Genomic DNA, 23,776 nt, shown 5'->3' on the forward strand with positions numbered 1-23,776 from the left:
AAGGAGACTCCTGCAATCTTATGAGCTTTCTGACGAATTGCCAGGAACGTGTCCCCTCTTGTTGCCCTTGCAGCCTTCTCCTCACCTGGACCACTACTTAAATCACCTAGATAATATTCTTACTTAAGGCGAAGATTAATATATCTTTCTCCAAATTAATATATGTCTACATATACAGATTTAGGAACATGCGCAAAGTGCTTAGGTGTTAAGCTTACTGTCATGCCATAAACTTGGCCTCCTGCTTTGTGAAAGAGGCTCAGGCTGTGAAAACCCTTGCCAAAATGAAGAAAGTTATTAAAATATGAACAGCTCTGGAAAGACTAGAGCAATTTAACAGAAGATAGCAGCTGCCAGAATGATTTATTTACAAAGTTATTGAATTACACTTGAATTCACTTGAGGGATATACATGCAGGTGTACCTGTGTGCAGCAAATGCTTCCAGTGAAGAACTGTCATGTACATAAAAAGAGTAAAATTTTATATCCAAATCTATTTTTGCTTTCAGTGTCAGGCATTACAGTCAGGTTCTCCACTTACTGGAAGATATCACCAGAGAGTTAGGAGAAACTGTATTTCTTCAGCTTACAGAGACGTTTTCAAGAAGCCTAACTTCTTGGAAGGTGCCTACGTTTGACATTGGACCATCATGGGACATAACCAGAATCCAAGGTCTATCCCTCCTAAGTACTAGCCAGGAGTTAGGTTCGCACTTTTCAGCTCTTCTGCGGTCCACTGGTGCTTGCAGAAATGCAGGCCTTCCAGAGAGTCCTTGTCTCTTGTTCCACAAGAATACACTCCGACCAACAAAAGCTCACTTAAGTCTCACTTCAGGTGCAGCAGAGTCCACCCTTTCTTTCTGTACTGCTGGTATCCCCCACCAATGTATCTGCAGCAAAAGCTGTCATATTATCTCCAGTTACATATAAACCCCTTTGCACCAGGGTGCGACACATTCTTAAGTGCTACTGCCATCACTATACTCTTACGAGTTACGATGGGTTAATCTTATGAGCAGGAATTAATGGCAGAGAGAATTAATGCCCAGGTCCTCAGGGATATCTATGTAACCAACTACTACCAATTTCCATAGGAGCTGTGTCTCTGAGTGCCTGACGAGCTGGGCATAAGTAAATTGGCGATGTTCCATTCCTGAGAGCAGTCAGCTTATAGCTGACACAGGCTCCCGGGACTGCAAGAAAGTCAGTGTTGCTGTCTGTGACATATGTCTGAGTAACGCCTCTGCTCTGAGGAAAAGAAATCTCTCGGTTTGAGTCACATCAGGTGCAGCTTGTCAATTGTACTGACTGCAGGAACTGTGCCTGGGAAAGAGACTTTCTGCAAAATGCAACAGTCCCAGCTAGATCAGGTGGTTGGAACGATCCTGAGAAACATACTTGCATAAAAATAATAGGACTCACATAAACCGACTCTGAAATAACTGATGACACGACTGCTGTCATGGGGACACTTCTGAGGAATACCTTCAGAAAATACTTGAGAAAGTCCTGCTAAAATGAACCATTCAGGCATTGCCCTAATATAAACATGCCTAAATAGAGTGCCATGAAGGGGATTTAGACACAAATTTAGAAATGAAACTTGGTTAAAAGAAGTTCAGAATTCCACCTTAAAAACAACAGGCTTCCAGGGAGAGCTGCACATAATGAAACAGATCGGTTTTGAGAGCCACCTTCCAGCCATTCCCTCTGTTAGGGGAACTTTGGGTAGCTAAGTAATAAAGGTGACAGACCACCACTACAAGGTGTTGCAAAAGAGCTAGTTAGGTTCACACTCATCCTTTTGCACAGCAGTGTCCTCCTTGAAGTGCAGGCGGACAGCAGTTCCGTTTGCTTGTTGAACAGGTTTGTATCACTGACCTACCAGTTGCACCAACTCTGACTACATGACTTCTTGTTTGGAGCTGCCTTGTGCTCGGATTGCTTGGAGTGAGCTCAGGTCCACCTGCAAAGTATCATGTAGACAGACCTTCAAGTCAGTCTACAAGTCAAATAAAGGATAATGAGATCACCAAAGCAACGGGAAGTCTTCAGGAGCACATCTGGAAATGCACTGCTTGGATAAGCTGCAATTTTAAAAGGAAGGCCCAAAGTGAAAACAAAAGCCAAAAAACCCCAAACCCAATGAGCAGAAGTTCAGTACAATAGCTGTGCAGCACTGTTTCAGGGACATGCTTCAGAAACAGAACACCACTGCTAAGTGGCTCTGGTACTAAAGGACAGATTTTCCTTTATGTGCACTTGGCTTCACCTCTCTGCTTTGCCAACAACTGTATATAAGGTTACTTACAGTACATTTAATACTCCTGGAAATAATATTTTGTCTGAAAAAATATGGTTTGGTTTATAGCTTGAAAATTATTTTCTTTTTGTCTGCAGTAACGCATGTGCTATCCTTAAAGCTTTATTTTTCTTTTCCCTGTTAATGGGTCTATATTTCTTATAAATCACCCATAGCATCCTGAGGCGACAATACTGGAAGAACAGACATACAGCAGGAATACAGGCACCCAAATATTTAAAGAAGCTAGTTGTGGGGCGTGTGGTACATATTTTTGTTTCTTGCTATGGCTGTTTTTTCCATCCCCTGGAAAATGCCTATGCCTGTTTTTGCCTAGGTAGTCTAGTTAGTCTAAATGTAAAAAATAACACACAAAATCTGGGAGAAAAAACTCACTGTTAGTAATTCTAACATACACAGTCCCAAAGTGTTTACAACTGTGGCATGTGGGAACTCTCACAACAACGGTTCTTGTTGTCTATCTATCACTGCTCTCTGATGTTCAAAGCTTGTTAAAAGACAAAACAAAACAACACAAAACAAAAACAACCAGAAAACCAGAGTGGGCACTATAAAAAAGTCAAACAATATAATAGGTAGTAAAATGAAGACTAGCTTCCTTTACATTCACTATATCATTATTTGCTTGCACAGTGGTGTAGAAAAGAATGAGTTTAACAGCCAACGTCCTGATGAACTGGGAGAAGTATCTTGTTCAGAATTAAAAGCCTAGAATCCATAAGATAAGCAGCCCACTTATATTATTGCCAAATGAATCAGAAGGCAAAAACTTCCTTATCATTCTTGGTGCTATCAAAGGAAGAAGCTTGGTAATTAACACAGTTGGCTAGATTATATGCTTGTGTTTTACAAATATTAACATATTAACTCTCATATGACTCTTAGGGAGCCCAGGAAGTTGTTTTGTTCGCTAGGTCTGCACACTCAGAGTATGACATCTGGGATTTGACATTTCAATGTCCATTGTGTTTTATATCACTGTTTAAAAGCAGTTCCTACTGAGTTAATAGCTGTAGCTGTGCGTGTTTATCACTTTGGGAAATCAGACCTTAGGATCTCATCTCACATAGAAAATAAGGAACACACACTACTCAGAACACAAAATGACAACCTTTTTTCCCCCTTCCCTGCAGCCCTTCCTTATTTTTTATGCATCTGCAACTTTTATAATCAATAGGACAGTGCTGTCTATTGAACTACTCCTTGCACAGCAAGACAGATCCCTCCTTCACACTGAACAAGGTAAAGATCCCACAGAAAACACACATTTAAAGTTACTAAAGACTGTATCAAAAGGTATAAAAATGTAAGAAGAAAAAAAAGTTTTCACAGATAACCGTAATTTCGACATTTCTTAAATGTTGAGTGCTTTATTCTGCTATCTTAAACTACTGGATTTTTAAAAAACTGAGTAGAAGTTTTCATAGACATCCTGCATTTTGATACTTGGCCTGTTTTAATAATTTAAATCCTCATATAATAATTTTTTTTCTTCTTTCCCTACAGCATTTTCCTATGGCTCCCTATATAATATACTTAAGATGTAGTAAAGTTACCATGATAAAATAATGCACAAATTTAAAAGTAATAGTTAGGACCTCTGAAAAGTGTGAACTATCCATTTTTCCTAATTAACTCCCCTTCCTGGAAGACAAACAATACCATTTTTGATAACACAAAAGGCAGATGCAATTTGGATACTTCAGGGGATTGTACAGGGAACTTAATGTGGTAGTAAAGGAATCACTGGTGAATACACATCAGCAGAGGAGGAAAAAAAAAGGATGTGTAAAATTAGTAGCTGTAAATTTGAGATAATCCTGCACTCCAAAGGGTCATTCAATACCATTAAAAATGAAGTGATTTTAAAGATGGAATCAATTAAACCCATGAACTGTCTAAATTTTAGTACATTAACAAGGATCAAGAATGGCATATGGCAATTTAAAAAGAAAGGAAACACAATTAATACATGCAACCCAACCTGAAAGAAAAATGCAAATGGCATGACACCTCAGGTCCTATACATAGTTGGGATCAAAACAGAAAGCCATAAATAAAACAAAGTTCACATACTTAATGAAACTTCATCTTGGCCATAGTAGTTTCCCTGTATAAAGAAGCACACAAATCTTCTGTCAGCTCCCCCTGGCAAAGTAAAATCCCACCGGCATGTTCAGCATATAAATCCCTTATATTACTAATTTAAAATTCCAGTCAAATATGACAAGAACAAAGAGAGTAGGGGAAAAATGCAGATAAATCACAATACTTTAATATTTTCAAGCAATAATAGTCATAGTCACTGCTGTCAGTTGTAGAGGCAATTCCATAGAGATTTGTAGCCACAGATAGCTGTTGCTTAGCCCAGGCATATGGTGTTCAAATGTTTTGGCTTGGTTGAGAAAGTCCTTGAAAATGAACCTCACTAAACTTCATTACAAAAATCTCTTGTGTATTATTTTGACTTAGCTTTTGCTGTGGACAAAGGATTTTCCTGGTGTGCCCTCACTCAAACTGGAAACTTGGAAATGAATCCACTCAAACAGCATGGCAGTGGGTATTCACCAGGAAGGTTACAGGATCTACCCTTTGCAGTTGCATCGGGTCACACAGCCCAGTACAGGTCCCAGTCCCTCAGGTTCCAGTTAATTAGTCAATCATTTTGATTCCTTCCCAGTCGAACCACATCTAGCTGAACATATCTGGTATTACCAGTGCTGGTCAATTTCTACCATTCTCTTTGCATAAGAAAGCTCCCCATCAACTTACCTTCATGAAGAAGATTGAGTACCTGAGAACCTAGCCTTAACACAAGTTGCCACCATATATATTGCAACTGGTTTCTGTTCACTTTCTCCCTACTTTCTGCACAAGTATGACCAGCCTTGGGTTAATTATCACGACTGGGAAGAACTGTGTCCTCCTCTAGGCTAGTCTTTTAGTGGAAATGTGTATAAAACAGAATTTTCTAATATTACAAGACTGGTCATCAGAAGACCTGGGTTTTCATGTGAGAGAATGGAGGCAAGTCACCTAATACCTTTATCTGAGACGCTCACATGGCTGTGGCAGTATGGTAAGGATGATCCAAGGGTAGCTTGCCATCCAGTGAAAACTTCAACCCCAATTTGGCTTCAGCTCCTGCCCCTGCTACTTTTTTCAGGTAAATTATTTATGAAGAGATCCTTAGAAGCTTGGTGGAAAGCTGCATAAGCTCGTCAGGAGAGAAAGGCTGAGTAAGGAGGTAGGCTGGGGTTAGGAAATGCATCTGGTGTAGCTGGCCAGAGGAAGAGTGGTGCTCTTGGCACAGGAACATCAACTTTGGAGTCACGGCGCCAAGAGCTAGAAACCTTTCACAAAAAATGGAGATTGAGCAAAGCCTGGAGGTTAGGACATTCAATGAAAAAAGTAAGGTGGGTGCACAGTCCCAGCTGTCTGTGCAATACACATTTTGAAGTAGGGGGTCTCCTGCACGCCAGCTGAGCTTCCTAATTTATCAGCTGGAAACACAAACATACTTCCTCAGGCTGGTATGTGTGTGTATGTGTGTGTTTACTTCAGTATTTTGCTGTCCTCTTTTTGTGTTGGCCTGTACACATCTAATTGCCTCCTGCCTCTGACAGTCATAAGGTCAGAGGAGGGCTCTCAGTAGGCCAAGGGCCCACCATGAGTGAGCTCTATCTATCTTTTCTCCACTTACTTTAGTAATCCCATCCTGGGCTTTTCTTCTTGTGCAAGGAAGAACTTGAGGAGGGAAGTAAGTTCTGAGTATTTTCACCATTTGATCTTGCTAAAAGCTGACATGCAGAAACGTATTTTTGCATGTGGCTACGTGGCAGCTGTTTGGATACTTTGGAAATATTGCTGCTTCCTGATTTGTGACTTTATATTTTTACAGCATTAGAGAAGCATTTAAGTGTCTTCCAGAACAGTAAGGTCAACATAGTGTGCAGCTCTACACACGCTAGATAACACTATTTTTGATATTACTTTGAAATGCTAGGTTGAAAGAATAGAACAAGTCATAGAACCATATAGGTTGGAAGGGACATCATTGGGTCACCTAATCTGACCTGCTGATCAGGTGGTTGCTCAAGGTTGACCAGTCAAATTATGAGTATCTTCAAAGATGCATATTTCACGACTTACATGCACACCTGCACCAATTCTTGGCTAACTTCATGGTAAAAAGAAATATTTTCCTTATAACTAATCAGAATTTCTTTTGTTCCAACTTGCATCCATTGCCTCTTTCCCTGTTGCTTTATATTTTCAAGAAGAGTCTGGCTTTTCCTTCTCTACAACCTTCCATTCCTCTTAAGACTGAAAAACCAGTTGCTCTCCGCCTCTCCTCATATGCTGCATGTTCCAAGTCCCTGACCTTGGTGGAGCACTGCCAGACTCATGCCAGTGTGTTCATGTCTTTCTTTTAAAGGGGAGCCCAAAACTGGACACAGCACCTCAGATGTGGTCTCCCGAGTACCAAAGAGAAGGAAGAACCATTTGTCTTAATCTAATGGTTACCTTGCTAAGGCAGCCCAGGGTGTGGTTGGCCTTCCTGGCCACAAGGGCACCTTGCTGGCTCACGTTCTTCAATTTATCTAACAATACCATCGAGTCCTTTTCTGCAAAGCTTCTTTATAAGCAGGCAGCCCACATCTGTAATGTTGCATGACACTTTTCTCTCCCTTTGCATTTGTTGAACTTCACAATGGCCCTGTCAGCCCATTGCAACAGCCTGTCAGGTCCCTCTGAACAGCAGCACTGCCCTTTGGCTTACAGGTCGCTCTCCCCAGTTTTGTATTGTCAGGAAACTTGAAATATGCCACAAGCAGTCACTGTTGTTAATGTTTGCAGAAAGGGAGGAGATTGGTGAACAAACACCTGATTTTACTCTGTTTATCAGCTCTCTAGCATACTTTGGGGAAGTGATATTAGGCTATATCCTTAGCCTAAACTGAAACAGACCAATTTCCACTGATTTTTTTTTTTTTTAAAAGGCAATTTTATGAGAATAGTGCCTTGGGTAAAGAAGCCTGTATTCTCAAATGTATTTAAATGATTAATCACATTTGTTCTTGGCTTTCCTACAATAGCAATATTACAGACCATGTTTCTAGAGGACTTTAAAATGATCCTTCCTTTCTAAAAACACATGTGCATGTGTTTTTTTGAATCCAATAGCAACAACTTGAGTTCTAACTTAAACTCCATTTGTGTTCATTTATATCATTATGAAATACAGCACATAATTTTATTTACTGTGAGATAATATTTATTGCTTTTCTATACTTTGGAAAAGAAAAAGTATCATGAATAAATGTTTATCACGGTGCATTTTTCATATTGTATGTTTTTGCCACCCCCTTGAAGAACATTTGAATGAGCCAGATAAAAATAAAATTAAAATGCATTTGAAAACTGAAAACAATATGGCAAGAAAATGTGTATCATACAACATAGTGATTGAAAGAAAACACCTGAAAGTGGACTGAGGAAACATGTCAATCTTCCTGATAAATGACTAGTGTCAGAAATTAAGCAAGATACCTGCTCAGATACCATCAAATGTTTTAAATGCGAGTGCCTATTCAGATAGATTCTCGCATGTAAACAAAAGTGATAAAAAACCCTCTGGTGATTCATGACATTATTTTTCTGGTGCGAATGCTATGAACAACAGTGGTGCCTATTGTATAGTCTACATTATTTGAAACACAAGGACACCAAAGTATATGTTTTTCCTCTGAACAATGCATACTATTAGGATGATGAATATGCCTATCATGAATCAAAGCTAGTTGTTGTCTTATGCATAATGAAACAGCAAAATATCATTTTTTATTGGGGCTTCTATGAAGAAAATGAGGAAAAGCTACATGTAAGCTGCTGTCAAAGAACAGCTGGCAGAGTGACTGTCAGGATGGCACACTCCCTTCTGTCAATATTGACTGCAGACTGTTTCCTCTAAAAAGGAGGATTCACTAACTTTCATAGAATCCTAGAATCATAAAGGTTAGGAAAGACCTCCAAGATAATCTGGTTCAACTATCCCTCTACCACTACTATCACTCACTAAACCATGTCCCTAAGCACCACGTCCAACCTTTCCTTGAACACCCCCAGGGACGGTGACTCTACCACCTCCCTGGGAAACCCGTTCCAATGCGTGACTGCTCTTTCTGAGAAGAAATTTCTCCTAATTTCCAACCTGAAATCTCACAGTACCTATATTAGATTCATTTTCTACAAGTAAATTAGGATAAAATAGCTATAATGTTTGGTGACTATTTTTTTAGTGTTTACATAATTATTTGCATTAAAACCAGTATAAAAATGGAGAAACTTACAAAAGACATCTCCTCTTAGACTTTGCTCATGGTCAATCTGATTCTCATAATCTTCATTCTCTTCCTTGTCTGTCTCCTCTGCCTCTTCTATAGTAACTTCAGTTTCTTTCTCTTCAACAGTGTAGCTCCCACCAAGATCAATACCACCCTCATAGTCCAGTGACTGCAAGTGGGTCTTAGAAGCTGGTGTCATTGCTGATTCTGGGATCACATTCTTGATTGCTTTGTGCTTTTTCACACTGTTTTTATGGGCAAGAAGTTTCTTAATTGTGTCCTTAGCTGTTCCAGGGATTCTTGGAATTTCCTTCACTGACTTTTCAGGTATAACTAGAACCAAGAAGAAAATATTAAATATCAACCTAATGAATCGTTCAGCAATCACATTCATAAATGGCACCCGGGTGTTCTTTACAACGTCCAGAGACCAACACTATTAAATTCTCTACTGTGAGATTTAAGTTCACCTCTCCACAGAACTGAATACGCATTCACTAGTTATGCATTTACCTCTGTTGTACAGACAGCACTCGGTTTGATTTAGAATCATAGAATCACAGAATAGTTTGGGTTGGAAGGGACCTTTAAGGATCATCTTGTTCCAACCCTCCGGATCCACCAGACCAGGTTGCTCAAAGCCTCATTCAGCCTGTCCTTGAACACCTTGAGGAATGGGGCACCCACAGCATCTCTGGGCAACCTGTTCCAGGGCCTCACCACCCTCACAGTAAAGAATTTACCATGAGTTACAGTGAAAACACAGGAGCGACCCTCTGTCATAACCTTAATTGGCCTCCTGTATAACACAGGCCACAAAGCTCCTTACATTCTGTATTTTTACACTGGAGCTTGGAGAAAAAAAAATCCTTCTTCGGTTTGTGGACTACTGAAAATTGTCGATGGAGACTTGATTCCCTATAAAACATATGTCAGCCTACTAGCAGTGAGCATTTTTCTTAGCTATCTTTTGTGAACTTCTCTGACCTAACATTTCTTGCACCAAAGGCTGAAAGACACTGAAATAGAGCATATTTTGAGAGGAGATATAACAAACTGATTCATCACATTTCATTTAGGTCTAAAGGATAAAAGCTCCAAAGTTCAGAGAGGCATCTGAGAAGTCCAAATTATTATCTTCTTGCAATTCAGTGACGGACTAGAACATAAATATACAATTTTCTGAGATTGTTACTGTTTTATGATTCCTTTTGACTGCAAAATACTAAAAGGAAATCCAGCTTTGTAGTATCTTGCAACTTCTGATCCTGCTCAGAAGCACAAAGGCTGGCAGAAGTGAAAAACTTCTGTGGGGTAAAAGTCAACCAAGATTGTTCAAAACTGTAAATAAAAAAATTTTGATTTGGGGATTTTCCCCATTCTTGGTCCATCATAGAGTATAATGAAGTCAAATATCCTTTATATCCAGGCAGAAAACTTCAAAACCATTAGTGATAAGAGGATATTTTAACATTTACATAGCACTCCTGATTTTCACAGCATGCTCTCCTTGTCAACGTACTGTTTCAAGGTACAAGCCTTTTATTGATAAGACAAGAGTAATGGGCTAAAGTTGTGCCAGAGGAGCTTTAGGTTGGATATTAGGAAAAACTTCTTTACTGAAAGGGTTGTTAGGTATTTAAATGGGCTGCCCAGGGAAGTGGTTGAGTCACCATCCCTGGAGGTCTTTAAAAGACGTTTAGATGTAGAGCTTAGTGATATGGTTTAGTGGAGGACTTGTCAGTGTTAGGTCAGAGGTTGGACTAGGTGATCTTGGAGGTCTCTCCCAACCTAAATGATTCTGTGATTCTGTGATTTCTTTTTAAATTCCATTATTCTCTCTATAGTTATCAAACTATATTGGGATGCTTAAATGAGGGACTATTTTTAATAGGAACCCATTTGAAGATGCATTTCTATGGGTGCAGGGAGCCAGGATTGATTTTCTGCCAGTATATGACCCAGTAGCAGCGCAAAGGGCTCCTTTGAGGCACAATGTTGGTCAGCTTTTCTTTATGTTAAGATGGGAAAATTATCAGTTCGCATAACATGAGGAGAGATTTCAGTTGCATATTATGAAACACTTGCTTCCTATCCTTGCTATAGGCTAGTAAAACACGGGAGCAAGCTACTTAGATTATTTGAACTGCATCACTCGAAGCCTTAAAAAATTGTTAGACTACCATCTGTCACTAATATGCTGGATGTGATCTGCCTCAGAACGAAAGAACAGACAAACCGATCCCTTAGCGTCCCTTCCAGATGTACTTTTCTGTCATCTGACAGAAAATGATAGCTCTTGGTGCCAATGGACAAGTCATCACTGAGGATTAAAGCCAGGACTACTTTGGATCAGTTTGTTCAAAATACGTGTACAGTACAGAGCAAATTCAAAGGCGAAATTATGGCAAGACTGTAGATACTGCATTTTATCAGCAACATCAGTTGCTGCTCAACATCAGCTGAGGAACACCACTGTGCAGAGACCAGGGCTGGAAGACTTAGTATGACAAAAACGCAAGTTTTAGGGAAGACGTAAATCTGAGGAGTTCCAGTTTATGAGATAGATGATCTAGTTCTGCCATAAGGATTCAACTGAGTTAATGAAGTCCCTGGCTGAGTATCAGAGCTACTGAGGAAGATGGTGTCTTTGGTGTTTAAACTGCATGGTAATGGACTTTGGGGCTTGGGACAGTGAGGCATTTTAAATCAACTCAGGATTTCATGACTGCTATGACATGACCAGTCAGTATGCAATTAAATATTCAGCCCCCTAGTGCAGGCCATGGCTTGAACCTGTTTGGGTTAGGAAGAGGGACTGGTAAGTATGATAGCACAACCATGTCAGAAGCTACTGAGAGCTTTCTGCAGTTAAGTCCATAAGTACTTAAGTCCATAAGTACTTAAGAAATAGTAAGAGCTGCATAGCTCCAATGTGACGTACAAAAGCTCTTTCATAGATGGAGACTATTTCCACCAATGGGTCAGAACAGCCATATGCGCTGCTTCTTATCTTTGATTCTTGATCAGTATTGATACTGAAGTGCCTAAGTGCCTAAAGTCTTTCTGAATTGCAATTGGTGGGGAAAGTCAGTTATTTTTATTTCCCTGTGCTTCTGCTGTCTAATGACTGTATTATCAGGGCAAGAATATGTTCCTAATTTGCTCCTTACTTTGTGGTGATAAAAACTTCGTAGTGGTATTTTGGGACAGATGGACTGGACCTGTAACGTTGGGTAGTACTAAATTTCATATGATTGGGCAATCACCAATTGTATGAAATTTAACAAGAGCAAGTGCCAGATTCTGCACCTGGGACAGAGTAATCCTGGATATGTGTACAGACTGGAGGACGAGAGGCTTGCCATTCTGCTTGATGGTAAATTGAATATAAGTCAACAGTGTGACCTGGCAGCCAAAAGGGCCATCCACATCCTGGGGTGCATCAAGCATGGCATTGCTAGCTGGTTGAGGGAAACGATTGTCCTGCTGTGCTCTGTGCTGGTGTGGCCTCACCTCAAGTACTGGGTACAGTTTCAGGTGCTACAATATAAGAAAGACATAAAACTATTAGAGAATGTCCAAAGGAGGGCCAACGAAGATTGTGAAAGGTCTAGAGGAGAAGACATATGAGGAGCGGCTGAGGTCCCTTGGTTTGCTCAGCCCAGAGCAGAGCAGGCTGAGGGGAGGCCTCATGGCGGCCTGCAGCTCCCTCACGAGGGGAGCGGAGGGGCAGGCACCGAGCTCTGCTCTCTGGGGACAGCGACAGGACCCGAGGGAACGGCACGGAGCTGGGACTGGGGAGGGTCAGGCTGGGGGTTAGGGAAAGGGTCTGCACCCACAGGGTGGTCGGGCACTGGGACAGGCTCCCCATGGCAGTGAGCATGGCACCGAGCCTGATGGAGTTCAAGAAGCATTTCGACAACACTCTCAGAAATGGGGTTTGATTTTGGGTGGTCCTGTGTGGAGCCAGGAGTTGGACTCGAGGATCCTTGTGTGTCCCTTCCAACTCAGGATATTCTATGAATCGATGATGCTCTTTTCTGTGTGTTTCTTCTCATATAAACAAAGGGAGCAGAAGAAAAAACTCCACTTAAAAGAACAGTACTGTAGTCTAGTAGGAAAAGAGGAAAGTTCCCTGAATTTATCTTAATTTCTGGATAATATAATCCTAATCAATGTGAATTTGTCACATTTTATTCATGGTAAATGCAACTAAATTTTCTATTTAGTATGCCAGGAGCAAAATCAGATTCTCTTGGTTAGCTCACTGGAGTGTTCAGATCTTCTGAGACTGCAGGTGGAAGTATAAAATAAATTAATGCCAATAATACATAAAATAAATAAAAATTGAGGATTTTGTTTTTCTTAGCATTTGAATAAAACTCGTAGCCTTGCTTGCCATATACTTGCAAGTAAGCTCTATTAATACACCTTTCCTCTGGAGGATGATGTTCTGAAGGATATATGTAATTCGGCTGCTGTGGTACTCGAGTCTAAACTCAGAATTCAGCAGTAAAAATTATCAAGAAGAATTAATTCCAAACGAATTTTCTCTTGACAATCAGTAACAAGAAACTGCAGGCTGTTAATAAATAGGCTGTGGAAGCCAGGACTGACTGCCCAGCAAACCTGAACATCTGATTTTAGTTTCTACTTTGAAGTCTTCCCAGCGAAATGAAAAATTCTAACAGCTCAACATAATAACCTCTGTGGTGTCAGAAAACCAATCTCCTTGCACGTACAAAACTAAGCAGTGTAGAAAATCAACTGACAGGAGTGACAAAAATATGGGAATGAATGAGTATAATCCCCACTTGCTTGCAGACTGCAGTTTGCTGATGGAAATATGAAAATTTGAATGCTTACATTTTATATCATGGACAAAGAGGGACTAGACACCAAGTTTAGGATATATCATGAGTACCCTAATCTGCATTCAGCTGTAGAATAAATAGCCTAAGGTATGGATTTTTATGTCTACCAGTAAATTGCAGTAGGAATGAATGAATCTAAGCATAGAACACCTAAAACTCAGTCTGTTCTGCAGAATCCACTCCTTGTGGACTTGCATGAATGCACGGCTTACCCTCTTTGACAGTCTGGGGTGCCACAGCTGAGGCAATAATTTTTCAGGACCCTTTGACCCCTGACATTTATATAAACACACAGGTGTTGCTCACAAACGTTTGTGCATTTATGCATTCATGTGATTGCATAAAGAATTTTAGAAACTGAAAAGAAATGTAGTGCATTTTATCACAGCTTCTTTTTATGCACCCTCCATCAGGAAGCATGCAGATTAAGACCTCCTGTTTTTACATTTTGTATTTATAGCCCAAGTACAAAAATATTTCAGCTTCCAAAGGTATTTTATTTCTTTGAATCAGAGGGAATTAAAGCAAGTGATGGAAAAACAAAGGCAAATGTAGGTTGAGGGCTAGAAGTAAATCTTTTCTGACATCAGCTGCAGTGCAAGACTACAAGACCACTGAAATGGCTTGGTATGGGATGTCTAATAACTAAGTTGTGAAAGTTGACTTGTAAAAAATACAGAGAACAGATGTCAACCTCCTGTCTCTGCGCTGTACTATGTAAAGGGAAATGCACTGGGGATGATGCAGAAGAGGAGCAGGCAGTAATCTGTTTTCCTCACACGCACTGTACAACTGCAGCTGGTGTTGACTAGGGCTCTGAATCCAAGAGGGCTGCAACAGGAGACGTCTTACTCTGCACTCTGACAGGCACCACACTGCTTCCACCTTAACACCTACCAATAGGTTTAAAAATCTGGTGAGAGACAAGCCTAAGAGACTGGCTTAAAAGTTCTTTTGTAGTTCCCTTTGTAGCTTCTGTATATAAAAATTAGAAAGGGGACAAGGGATACAGATTTGTGGGGTGTAGGGGGAGTCTTTAGATGTGAGAGCAGATTAAATCACAAGGATAATTTCAGAAATCATTCTAAAATGTCCTAGACCTCATAATGAAGGATGCTTGTTTTAGAGAGTCATTAGAGATTCTGAAAGTTTTAATACATAGTTTAATACACAGTTTCTATACTATTATGTTCTTTTAAGCACCATCAACTAACTATATGTATCACCTGTTTAATTTCTAAAATTCTTGTCATCTTATTTGGGGGCGGATGCTTTGAGAAATCAGGGCAAGTTCATCACACTGGACTGTACTTACTTCATGACTAAGATGTTTCCAGTAGGACATGTGGGATGAAAAAAGCTTAAGCATTAAGCTCCATGTTGAATTGAATCCTAAGAACCTGACCAATATTATGACTAGAATGGCTTTTTAAGCTTGTTATGTTATGGTGTCAACCCAAACTTTTCTCAGAACTTGCAAGTTAAAAAGAAAGCAAATCATAGAGTTTTTAGAGGATACCCTACAAGCAAAAAAGGAACCTGATTAATACAAGAGGGATGGAGAGAATTGTCATGGGTTTGTATTGCCATTTAAATATCCAGCAAAGCATAATCAAGAATAGCAACCTCTGTCTCCAGCTGGGCAATAAAAAGAGTGCCATTGCTCTTTAGAGTAATGCCTGAAGGTTGTAGGCTTTAAATTAGTGCTGTTTTTTTCTTTTTTCTTTTTTTTTTTTTTCTCCCTGTTATTTTGTAGCTTCCTACAAGAAAAGTGAATTAAAAATAGAATCTTTTTTCCCCAGAAATCTTAATTGCTTATGGAACCTTATGGGACCCTATTCTTAAACAAAAGCTGGAATACACATCGAAGCATATGGTGAGGGAAATGTGGTTTTTCAATGCACAATAGGAAATCAGGAAACACATGAACCTGAGAAGAGCAATAGTTTGCAGCAAGATAGAAGCCAGATGTGGAAATGGCTTGGACCCTTTTAGGGACCATTGGAAAATTACACCTCCACAGTTTCTCAAATGAAATGTGTGCTAAAGACAGTTCAGAAATCGTATCCAACACCTCATGCATATCTGAATGCTGAATGACAAAAGGTTGCCTGAACAACCTCAGCTCGTATTCAGACAAGCAGTACTGTTTGCAGCTTGATGTCTCAGCAGCTTTCTGGTAAGCTAGTATATTAATATACAAACGAAATAAATTCCCCAACTTCTGTACAAAACTGAATTTTACATTACTTCACTTATTAAGTTATTTGTTAGCATGAGGAGATGTAGCCAAAGAGGTTTCATTATAAACAATGTGCTTAGTTCCTCTCATTTCATATTCTGAAAATGCAGCTATTTATTAAAATGCTTTCCATTTGTTATAAAAAGCTAATAGTGCTGCCACAGCAACCAGTTTGTGATATACTTTAAACAATTTCTATAAAGAACTAATCATTCCCTGTTGAAATAAGATTCTCATCCTATGGGAATAATTATATGTAGTCCTGAGGGTGTATTTGAAAAGCCTTTCTTTTATCTGTAGCACAACCCTAGGCACATATGCTGGGAACTGGAATAAGTTGCAGGAGCTGCAAATGCTGCTACAGCCTCCATCCCCCAGGTTCCCAGGGTGGTGTTATCAACCTATCAACCCCAACAGCAAACCTTTCTCTGACTTCAGTGAAGCCAAAGATTTTCCACGATTGCCTTATGACATGGAGAAAACCGAGCATTTCAGAGTAGATTCGTACATCTAATTGGTGTTTGTGTCATCTGTGATGCTCACCTGTTTTGACAATTGCAGTATAAATTGAAATACTTCAAGGTAAAAGAACTGCCTCTTTTTCCCTCAAAGAAAGGAGGTGTATGTGGGAGTTACAACCACAGAAATCAGTCTTTTTTTTAGTACCACTGCTTTTTGGGTTTTATCTACCGCTAACTTTTTTCTCTTTATTACTGTATACCTCTTTCTAGCTAGTCCCTTGCTTTCTGACCTTCTGCCTATGGCTCTGATTTCTCTCATTACTGTGTGTTATTCCTCTGTCCTCTCTTGCATTAAATTTCTTTTCCATTTAGTATGTTCCACTACGTTTATGAATGCACAGCTTCTTCCTCTTCTAACCAAGAAATGGACTTCAGTAATTGGAAATATGACATGAGGAAGTATGCAGAGAGAGAATGAACAATTTAATAGGAGAATCAGCAAGAAGACAGAAATGATCTATCTTCAGTGTTTATTTTTTATAGGGCTAGACATTAAAAAACGTGTGATAGCCTCTCCATGAGCTAAAATATTTCCTTTGTTCACATTCAGGAAAGCATTCCTGTTGAATTGTTTCTGTCTGAGGAAGCAGTAACTTCGTCAAAAAGATTTTCCTTTGAAATTTTCAGCTTCTCATTAAAAAAATTAAAAAGAAAAAAAGTCCTTAGCCCTTTTGCTCAGAGATGTATTTAAGAATTTATCCATTTTGTTTTAACAGAACCATATCAATATGTGAGTTTGCTCTAATATTCACCTAGGTCTCAAGCCACATTGCATCCTGCAGTAAACTGCAGTGACAAATCACAAGGGATGTGGACTAGCAAGGAAACTGGCTCATAACTGGAATTTGAGCATGATGAACCTTCTAAACAGCTCTGCTGAGGCAATCTGTTTCCAAATCAAACCTTTCAGTCCTAGCCAGGTTTTGTTGTTGTTGTTGTTGTTGTTGTTGTTTTTGTTTGCTTTGTTTTTTCTCATTAAAGTCCACATTTTTCACTGGAAGTAGAAACTTAACAAAAGTTTAACTTAGGAGTTAAACTCTGTTTTGTTGTTGTTGTTTTTAGTTTGTTTGTTTTTGTTTTTTCCCAAATACAGTTTTAGCCCTACTAATATATTCATTTGCTTTGGCTTTGTGTTTATCACACGTTAACATGCCCAAATTTTACAATGATAAGTACTAAAATAACTTCCAGTGATAATAAAGATAGAAAATTCTTCACTTGGTTTATCACTCACTTTAATTTTCACTGGACTACCACAGATTTTACATCAACTTTGGGCTTGAAAAGCTAACTCCATAAAAAAAGCATGTAACATTTGAAGTTGTGTTTCAATGCTGCACTAAAGGCACGACAGTACCAAGGGATATGGTGAAAAAAAACACCATGCTTTGAATGAGAGAATAAAAACCTAAAACTTTTATGCCTGGAAGAATGCGGCATAGTTTTTTTACTTGAGTTTCATCAGTATACAGTAGGAAAAACAGCATATATACATATATATGCATATATATAGTATATATATTTACACACATACATATGCATGCATGTGTACAGTTTTGGCATAGCACTGTCAAATCCTTAATCTATATTAAAAAACACAACACTAAATCTACCTGATTGAAATTGAATGTTTTGGGTTGACCCTGGCAAGGATCTTCATTTTTAGATGCTAAGTACATTTTTATAGAATAAAAATACTGAACAACATGTAAAATAACTCAGACCTGAGTGAATATATTTAATATTAAATGCAGAGAGGATAAGGGTTGATAAACTATCACAATGATAAAGTGCTATTTCAAACACAGCAACTGTCAATATTGATGCAATATTGCAGGTTTCAACTACCATTGTGATGAGAGTTGGAATATGAATAATAGAGAGACTCATAGGGCATCAGAGATCATGAATAATAATAATAATACATATCTTATCAAGGATTATTTGAAAAAAAAGTTTTATATATTATATAGACTTCTTTTGCTATAGACAAGAGCTTTTAAAATATATTCACATCTTTTATCCAAAAATTTTAAGATGAACTTGGATATCCTCTAAGGAAAACATCTCTAATGACATCATGGGTGAAATCTCTGCCAAGTTTAATAAAGAGACTAAATAAAAAGGTGCATTTTAAATATAAAGACAAGAGCAGCCTTTTCCATCTTCTTTTTTGGAGGGTCACATTCACTTAGAAACTGACAATGGCATCTTTATAGGAAGTCTTTAATATTGAGTAAACAAATAAAGGCAAAATATAAGTGAAAATAATTTAGCGCAGAAGTCATGGCTTTCCTACCTTCTCTCACTTTCTGCTAAATTAGCTTGAAACTCTTCTGAAAGGAATTGAGCAGCCCTCCAAGAGGCTAGCTGTGGAAGTTTGAGGAAAACATATAGTAGATGTTTTAAAGCTATTTTCTCTATTCCTTCAGGCACAGTTATCTTCTCTGTACTACTTGTGATTCCTAGTGATACTATGGGACTTGGGGGTTCAGAGGCAAAATTAATTTTAGCTAATAATACTTGTATTAACCATGCAATGACTCATATAATAAGTATATTATTTCATGGAGAAGCTTGCCTTGGTAGGTATTGCAGCACTGTTCAGCATGATCTTTCCTGGCAAATGCCTTGTAAACATCAATTACAGGGGAAAAGCAATATAGTACTATTCCTGGCATCCAGTGGTACTCACCAGTACAGTCGAATCCACTTCCTTGGTATCCCTGTTTACATTTGCATTTGAAGGATCCGTCCGTGTTGAGGCACTCTGCATGGAGGTTACACCTGTGTGTATTTGCCACGCATTCATTTACATCTAGGGAAAGATAGAAGTGCCTTAGTGAAAATTGTCCTGAAACCTAAGCTTCATAAGAGCCTGTTCGTGCTTACCATCTGTTTTCAGGTATTGTAAGCGCTAGAGTTAGACCAAGACAGTCCAGGGACCATTGCAGGCAGAAGAATTCACACTAGGAGAGAATACTTAGTATCCTAGTAAACACAAAGTGAACACAGAGATCTACTGAATGAGAACAGGATTCAATGTATAGGTTGTACAAAATGATCTATTAACAAAAGGCACCAAGAAAATGTGTGACATCAATCAAAAAAATTCAGCAACTCTTCCCCGCTCTTTCACTTGCTCTAGAAATGTAATTGAAACTAACAATGGGCAGGCCAAGATCTTGAGATCTCTTGTCTACTAATATTCCAGGCATACATATGATGCTACATGAAGAAAAGTATAATTAGGAAAAAATCAGTAGAAAATACTATGTTCAGCTAGGTACAACAAAAGGCACAAGCATCAAGAGTAACTAATTTTGTTCTTTTTCATTATTTTGCTACATCACAAAGATGTTTCTGATTTCTCCCACATGAGCGAGCCAAGTTGTTGCACTCATTTTTGCACCACTTGCATTTTACCCAGATTGCCTCATTTTTTGCAGCTGATAGGTCCTCTGCATAATGTAGGTCAGCTAGGAGACAAGTAGCAGGAAGAATGACTAAAAATTATGGTATGTCTGAGAGCGAGATTCAGGTTTCCAGATAAAATCTTGACTACTGAGAACTCTCCAGGTTTTCCCCCATACACAGGGCAGAAATTTTAGGAAAATGTAAGCATATTTTCCACTTTAAAACTCCCATGGTCTGCTTACAAAGGGAAGCTTAAATTTCAGTGTCCAAAACCTGCCTTAAGATTTCCCTCCCACCCTTAAGTCCCAATCTTAAACAAATAAAACCGAAAAAAAAAAAAAAAAAGAATTCACTTCTGGATGCAGTTTAGTTCCAACCCTTCCAGGCTCTCAGGTGGTGAACTGCCTGAACAATACTGTGGTGGTGCCTGTTGTGGTACCTTACCCTTTGCTATTATTTCACCATTTAGTTAACAGATTGAAACAGGAGTAAAGGTGTATTGATGTTTGTTTTAGCTCCTGGGCATATCAAGATAACTTTTTGCCTGTATTTCTGTTCGGGAGAAATTTATACATGCAAAAGAAACCTAAAAACTAATTAAAATCTACTTTTTTTTTTTTTTGTGGAACTGCTTGTTCGTTTACTATTTTCATACATTTATTTCTTTAAGTTCTGTACAGTCCATCCAAGCAATTATTTTTACAGTCATGAAGCAACTTGATTCACATTGCTGATTAACTACACACACGCACAAAAAAAGATTGTGGGACTGCTTCTTCATCACAGGTTGAAAGCTGAGAGGATAAAACAGGCTCTTTAACTAAAACTGTCCCAGAACTAGCACTTCCTTGTAGTCAGTCAGCTGTCATATATACTACATGCCTTTGTAGATCTTTTGCAAAGGGCCTAGAAATGATTTGGTACAATGAGGCATTTTAATTTGCAAGTGCCTGTGGTCAGGTTTTTCATCAGGCTACAGAGAAAACCTGGACAAAAGCTGCAGGTGTCTTAAGGAATATTCTTAGCAACATCTTTTTACCATTTCTGAGGCAGAACCCCTAGACTTGGCCAACATGCTTCAGGCAACGACAGGAAAGATACATTATGTCGGAATGAAAAAAAAAATGGAGAAAGAAAATTCATGGGCTAAATCTTACCTACACAGTCATAATGGCCGCTGATGTATTTCAGTTCATAACCAAGCTGACACTTGCAGTAGTAGCTTCCAAACGTGTTGACACATCTGCGGTTGAAGGAGCAGACAGCTCGGCCAGTGGAGCATTCATCAATATCTAGATTGGGAACAGGGATACTGGTCAGATCCATGAGAAGACAAAATGGGAAAGCAAGAACCAGCTGGGATTTGCACAGGAATGCTTTGTTCTTAGCTATCACAAGTTGTTTAATAAAAAAGTCCTATCATTCTTTCTCTTGGGGTTGTTTTTTGCATGTGGAAATATGAACGAAGCAGCAAAACATCCACCAACTTCATGGAGATTTTGAGACCTGGCACAGTAAAAGCTAGGGTAACTGGCTGTGGGGACTCTGCTGGGGACAATGATTTGTCCCTAAAGTCACAGAGCAGGGCAGGAAGGAACTAGAAAATTTTTATGATTTCTCTGAGAAAGAAAATATCAGAACAGTTTAAGAGAAAGCCTCAGAAACAGGAAACCAAGAGCAGAAAGAAGCAGGAGCAGCAGCTCTTCCTACTGAATCTCTGCACCTCCCCTTGCTGGGCTAAGTCAAGATACAGACTTCAGACTGCAAGTGCTCTGTCCTTATAATTAATCTATAACTCTGTGGGGGTTTTTTCACCTATGAATGTGTTGAAGAGGAAAAGTGAAACACAATGTGCCGTTCTGCTCTGCAGGTTCAGGAACAATGCAGCTTTTTAGGAAGATTAAGCTAAGACTAATAGTCAAGAATCTTCAAATGTTTATCTGCTTATAGTTCTTCTGTGACTAATACCAGAGTATTAAGAGTATTTTATAATCTGTGAAGCATCTATTATGCTATATAGCAGGAATTTGCTTTCTTTCTCATTCTGGAGATGGAGAACAGGTCACAGAAAAGAGTGACCTAACACAAATTGTGCAAGAAGAAGGGGTCTGCTATTTCCAACCACTGGACATATCTGTTTGTCTGTTTTACCTTCTACCATGTATATCAGCATTCTTCCAAATCCATTTGGGCAGGCAAAGTAGATACAAATAAACACAATACAAGAGAATAAAAATAGTTGCCTGAATAATTCAGGAAGAGAACCATTTATCTTGTTTATTATATTTAAATGCATATGTTCACAATGTTCACCTTCAAGTAGCTGTTAAATAATTCAAATAAATGTTAACTTGCTTGCTGATAGTCTGAGAGCCTTGATTACTCAAAGCAGGACATTTCCAATTACAAAAATCATTTCATTTGAGAGAAAGAAATATTCTCATGTTGGAGTTTTTATACTTTGGAAGTTGAGGAAAGTATCCATATGGATTTACTCTATAGATCCTAAAAATGAAAAAATAGTCTCAGGACACATGACCTTCATACATGACTTGATATTACAGCTGTGCATTAAGGAGAACAATTCATATAGTAATTGTCCTTCTATATAGCAGTGTCTCTTGGGTCATCTGTTGTTTGAAATGTTAAGCTTAATATTGTTTTGGCCATTGGAGCTAAAATTCATTTTCTGTGTTTGACATGTTAAACCTCTCAACATCTAAAACATTCTTTAAGCTGTAGATATCAGTCCACAAGTATGTATTGGTAAGCAGTATCTGACATGGAGCTGCTAGTTGTTCCTCCTTGCCTGTAAGCCACCATTTATGGTCTGGAGGACTTGTACTATTGTGACAGAAATAACAACTAAATGTGAATTTAGGTTAAGGACATTTTAGTAAATAGTACCCATTGCAAAAACTTTTTTCCATTGTATTTTGGACAATTTAAATATTTCCCAGCTGCAATTTTCAATCTTCTATGCTGGCCTGAGTGGAAGAAATATTAAAACAAAACAAAAATAAAATAAGAATACAACAAAATATTCTGGACCAAGAGCGTTACCCATTTGAAGGCCAGGTGAGCTCAGAAAAGAAACGCTAGATTGGAAAACAGGGAGGGTAAGAAAGAAGGAAACAAAAACCACTTTCTGTATCAATTGTTTTTGAAATTTGGAATTGGTAAAATGCTTATGAGTTAGCATTTTAAATGAAAACATACTTACTGATTCAAAAGGACAATTTGCATGTCAAGATTTAGCTAAAGTTATTTTCAGTTCCAGACTTCTATTGAATACTTGTTGTGTATGAAACTGCTACTGGCCCTGTTTTAAGATGAAATTGCATAAAAGTATTTCTTTTGCATAAAGGTATTTTTGCATAAAGCAATATTTCCCCAAATTTTTTTCCACTTCAATTCTCCACTTCAGTGGAGAGCATCTGTTGTGAAAAATGAATGCTTTCATAGCCTTTCAGGTTTGTTTGTGATGACCAGTAACAGGAACATTCCGGCTTTGGAAAGGTTTCTGTTACATGCAGTCAGGGCCTCCTGTGTACTCTGAGGTCTTGCTCTCCCCGGTCAGCTTCACCATGGACCTCTACCCACTCATGAACCAAGGAGTCCTATTTCATCTCAGTCCTGGGCCTTGAGTCTCTGTCCAAACTGTGCTGTAGTTACACCCATTCCCAAACTTTCCTTGTCGTCTGGGTGGACCTCAGAATGACTCTGTAGGTAGATGGTCTCCAGACCCATCTCCTGAATGGCCTGCTTAGGTGTATGTTGTAGCCCTATCTCCCGCCCTGTGTTCCATCTCTGCTGTTCTTGACTGGACCCTCTGGACAGACACTGGACCTAATTTATCACCTTTCCTTGTCACTCACCCTGTTATCAGCACTCTCGTCTGCCAGCATGATGAGATGCTGTAGAAGGGGGCCCTGGTCAGTGAGGACACAGCACTGTGGGTGCTGGGGTCGCATATTGCTCAACCCCCCTTGAAGAACTACCCTGCTCCTGCTACTCCCTGACATGCACTTCACTGCCACTGCTTCTC

At 39.0% G+C, this 23,776-nt stretch overlaps 1 protein-coding gene and 1 long non-coding RNA gene across 5 annotated transcripts in view; one reads left to right on the top strand and one right to left on the bottom strand.

Moving 5' to 3' along the window:
• Positions 1–23,776, top strand: part of LOC308177423 — a 135,828-nt gene that overhangs the window by 21,429 nt on the left and 90,623 nt on the right. The gene's annotated exons all lie outside the window — the stretch shown is intronic.
• Positions 1–23,776, bottom strand: part of EGFL6 (EGF like domain multiple 6) — a 49,491-nt gene that overhangs the window by 10,308 nt on the left and 15,407 nt on the right. Inside the window, exons 6-8 of the mRNA XM_080554316.1 lie at positions 20,886–21,020; positions 19,007–19,129; positions 8,678–9,004 (exon numbers count right to left, since the gene is read on the bottom strand). Of these exons, the coding sequence (XP_080410442.1) occupies positions 8,678–9,004; positions 19,007–19,129; positions 20,886–21,020 (585 nt within the window). The remainder of the gene's footprint in view (positions 1–8,677; positions 9,005–19,006; positions 19,130–20,885; positions 21,021–23,776) is intronic.

This window comes from Anser brachyrhynchus, assembly GCF_964034855.1.
Source record: "Anser brachyrhynchus genome assembly, chromosome: 1".
NCBI lineage: Eukaryota > Metazoa > Chordata > Aves > Anseriformes > Anatidae > Anser > Anser brachyrhynchus.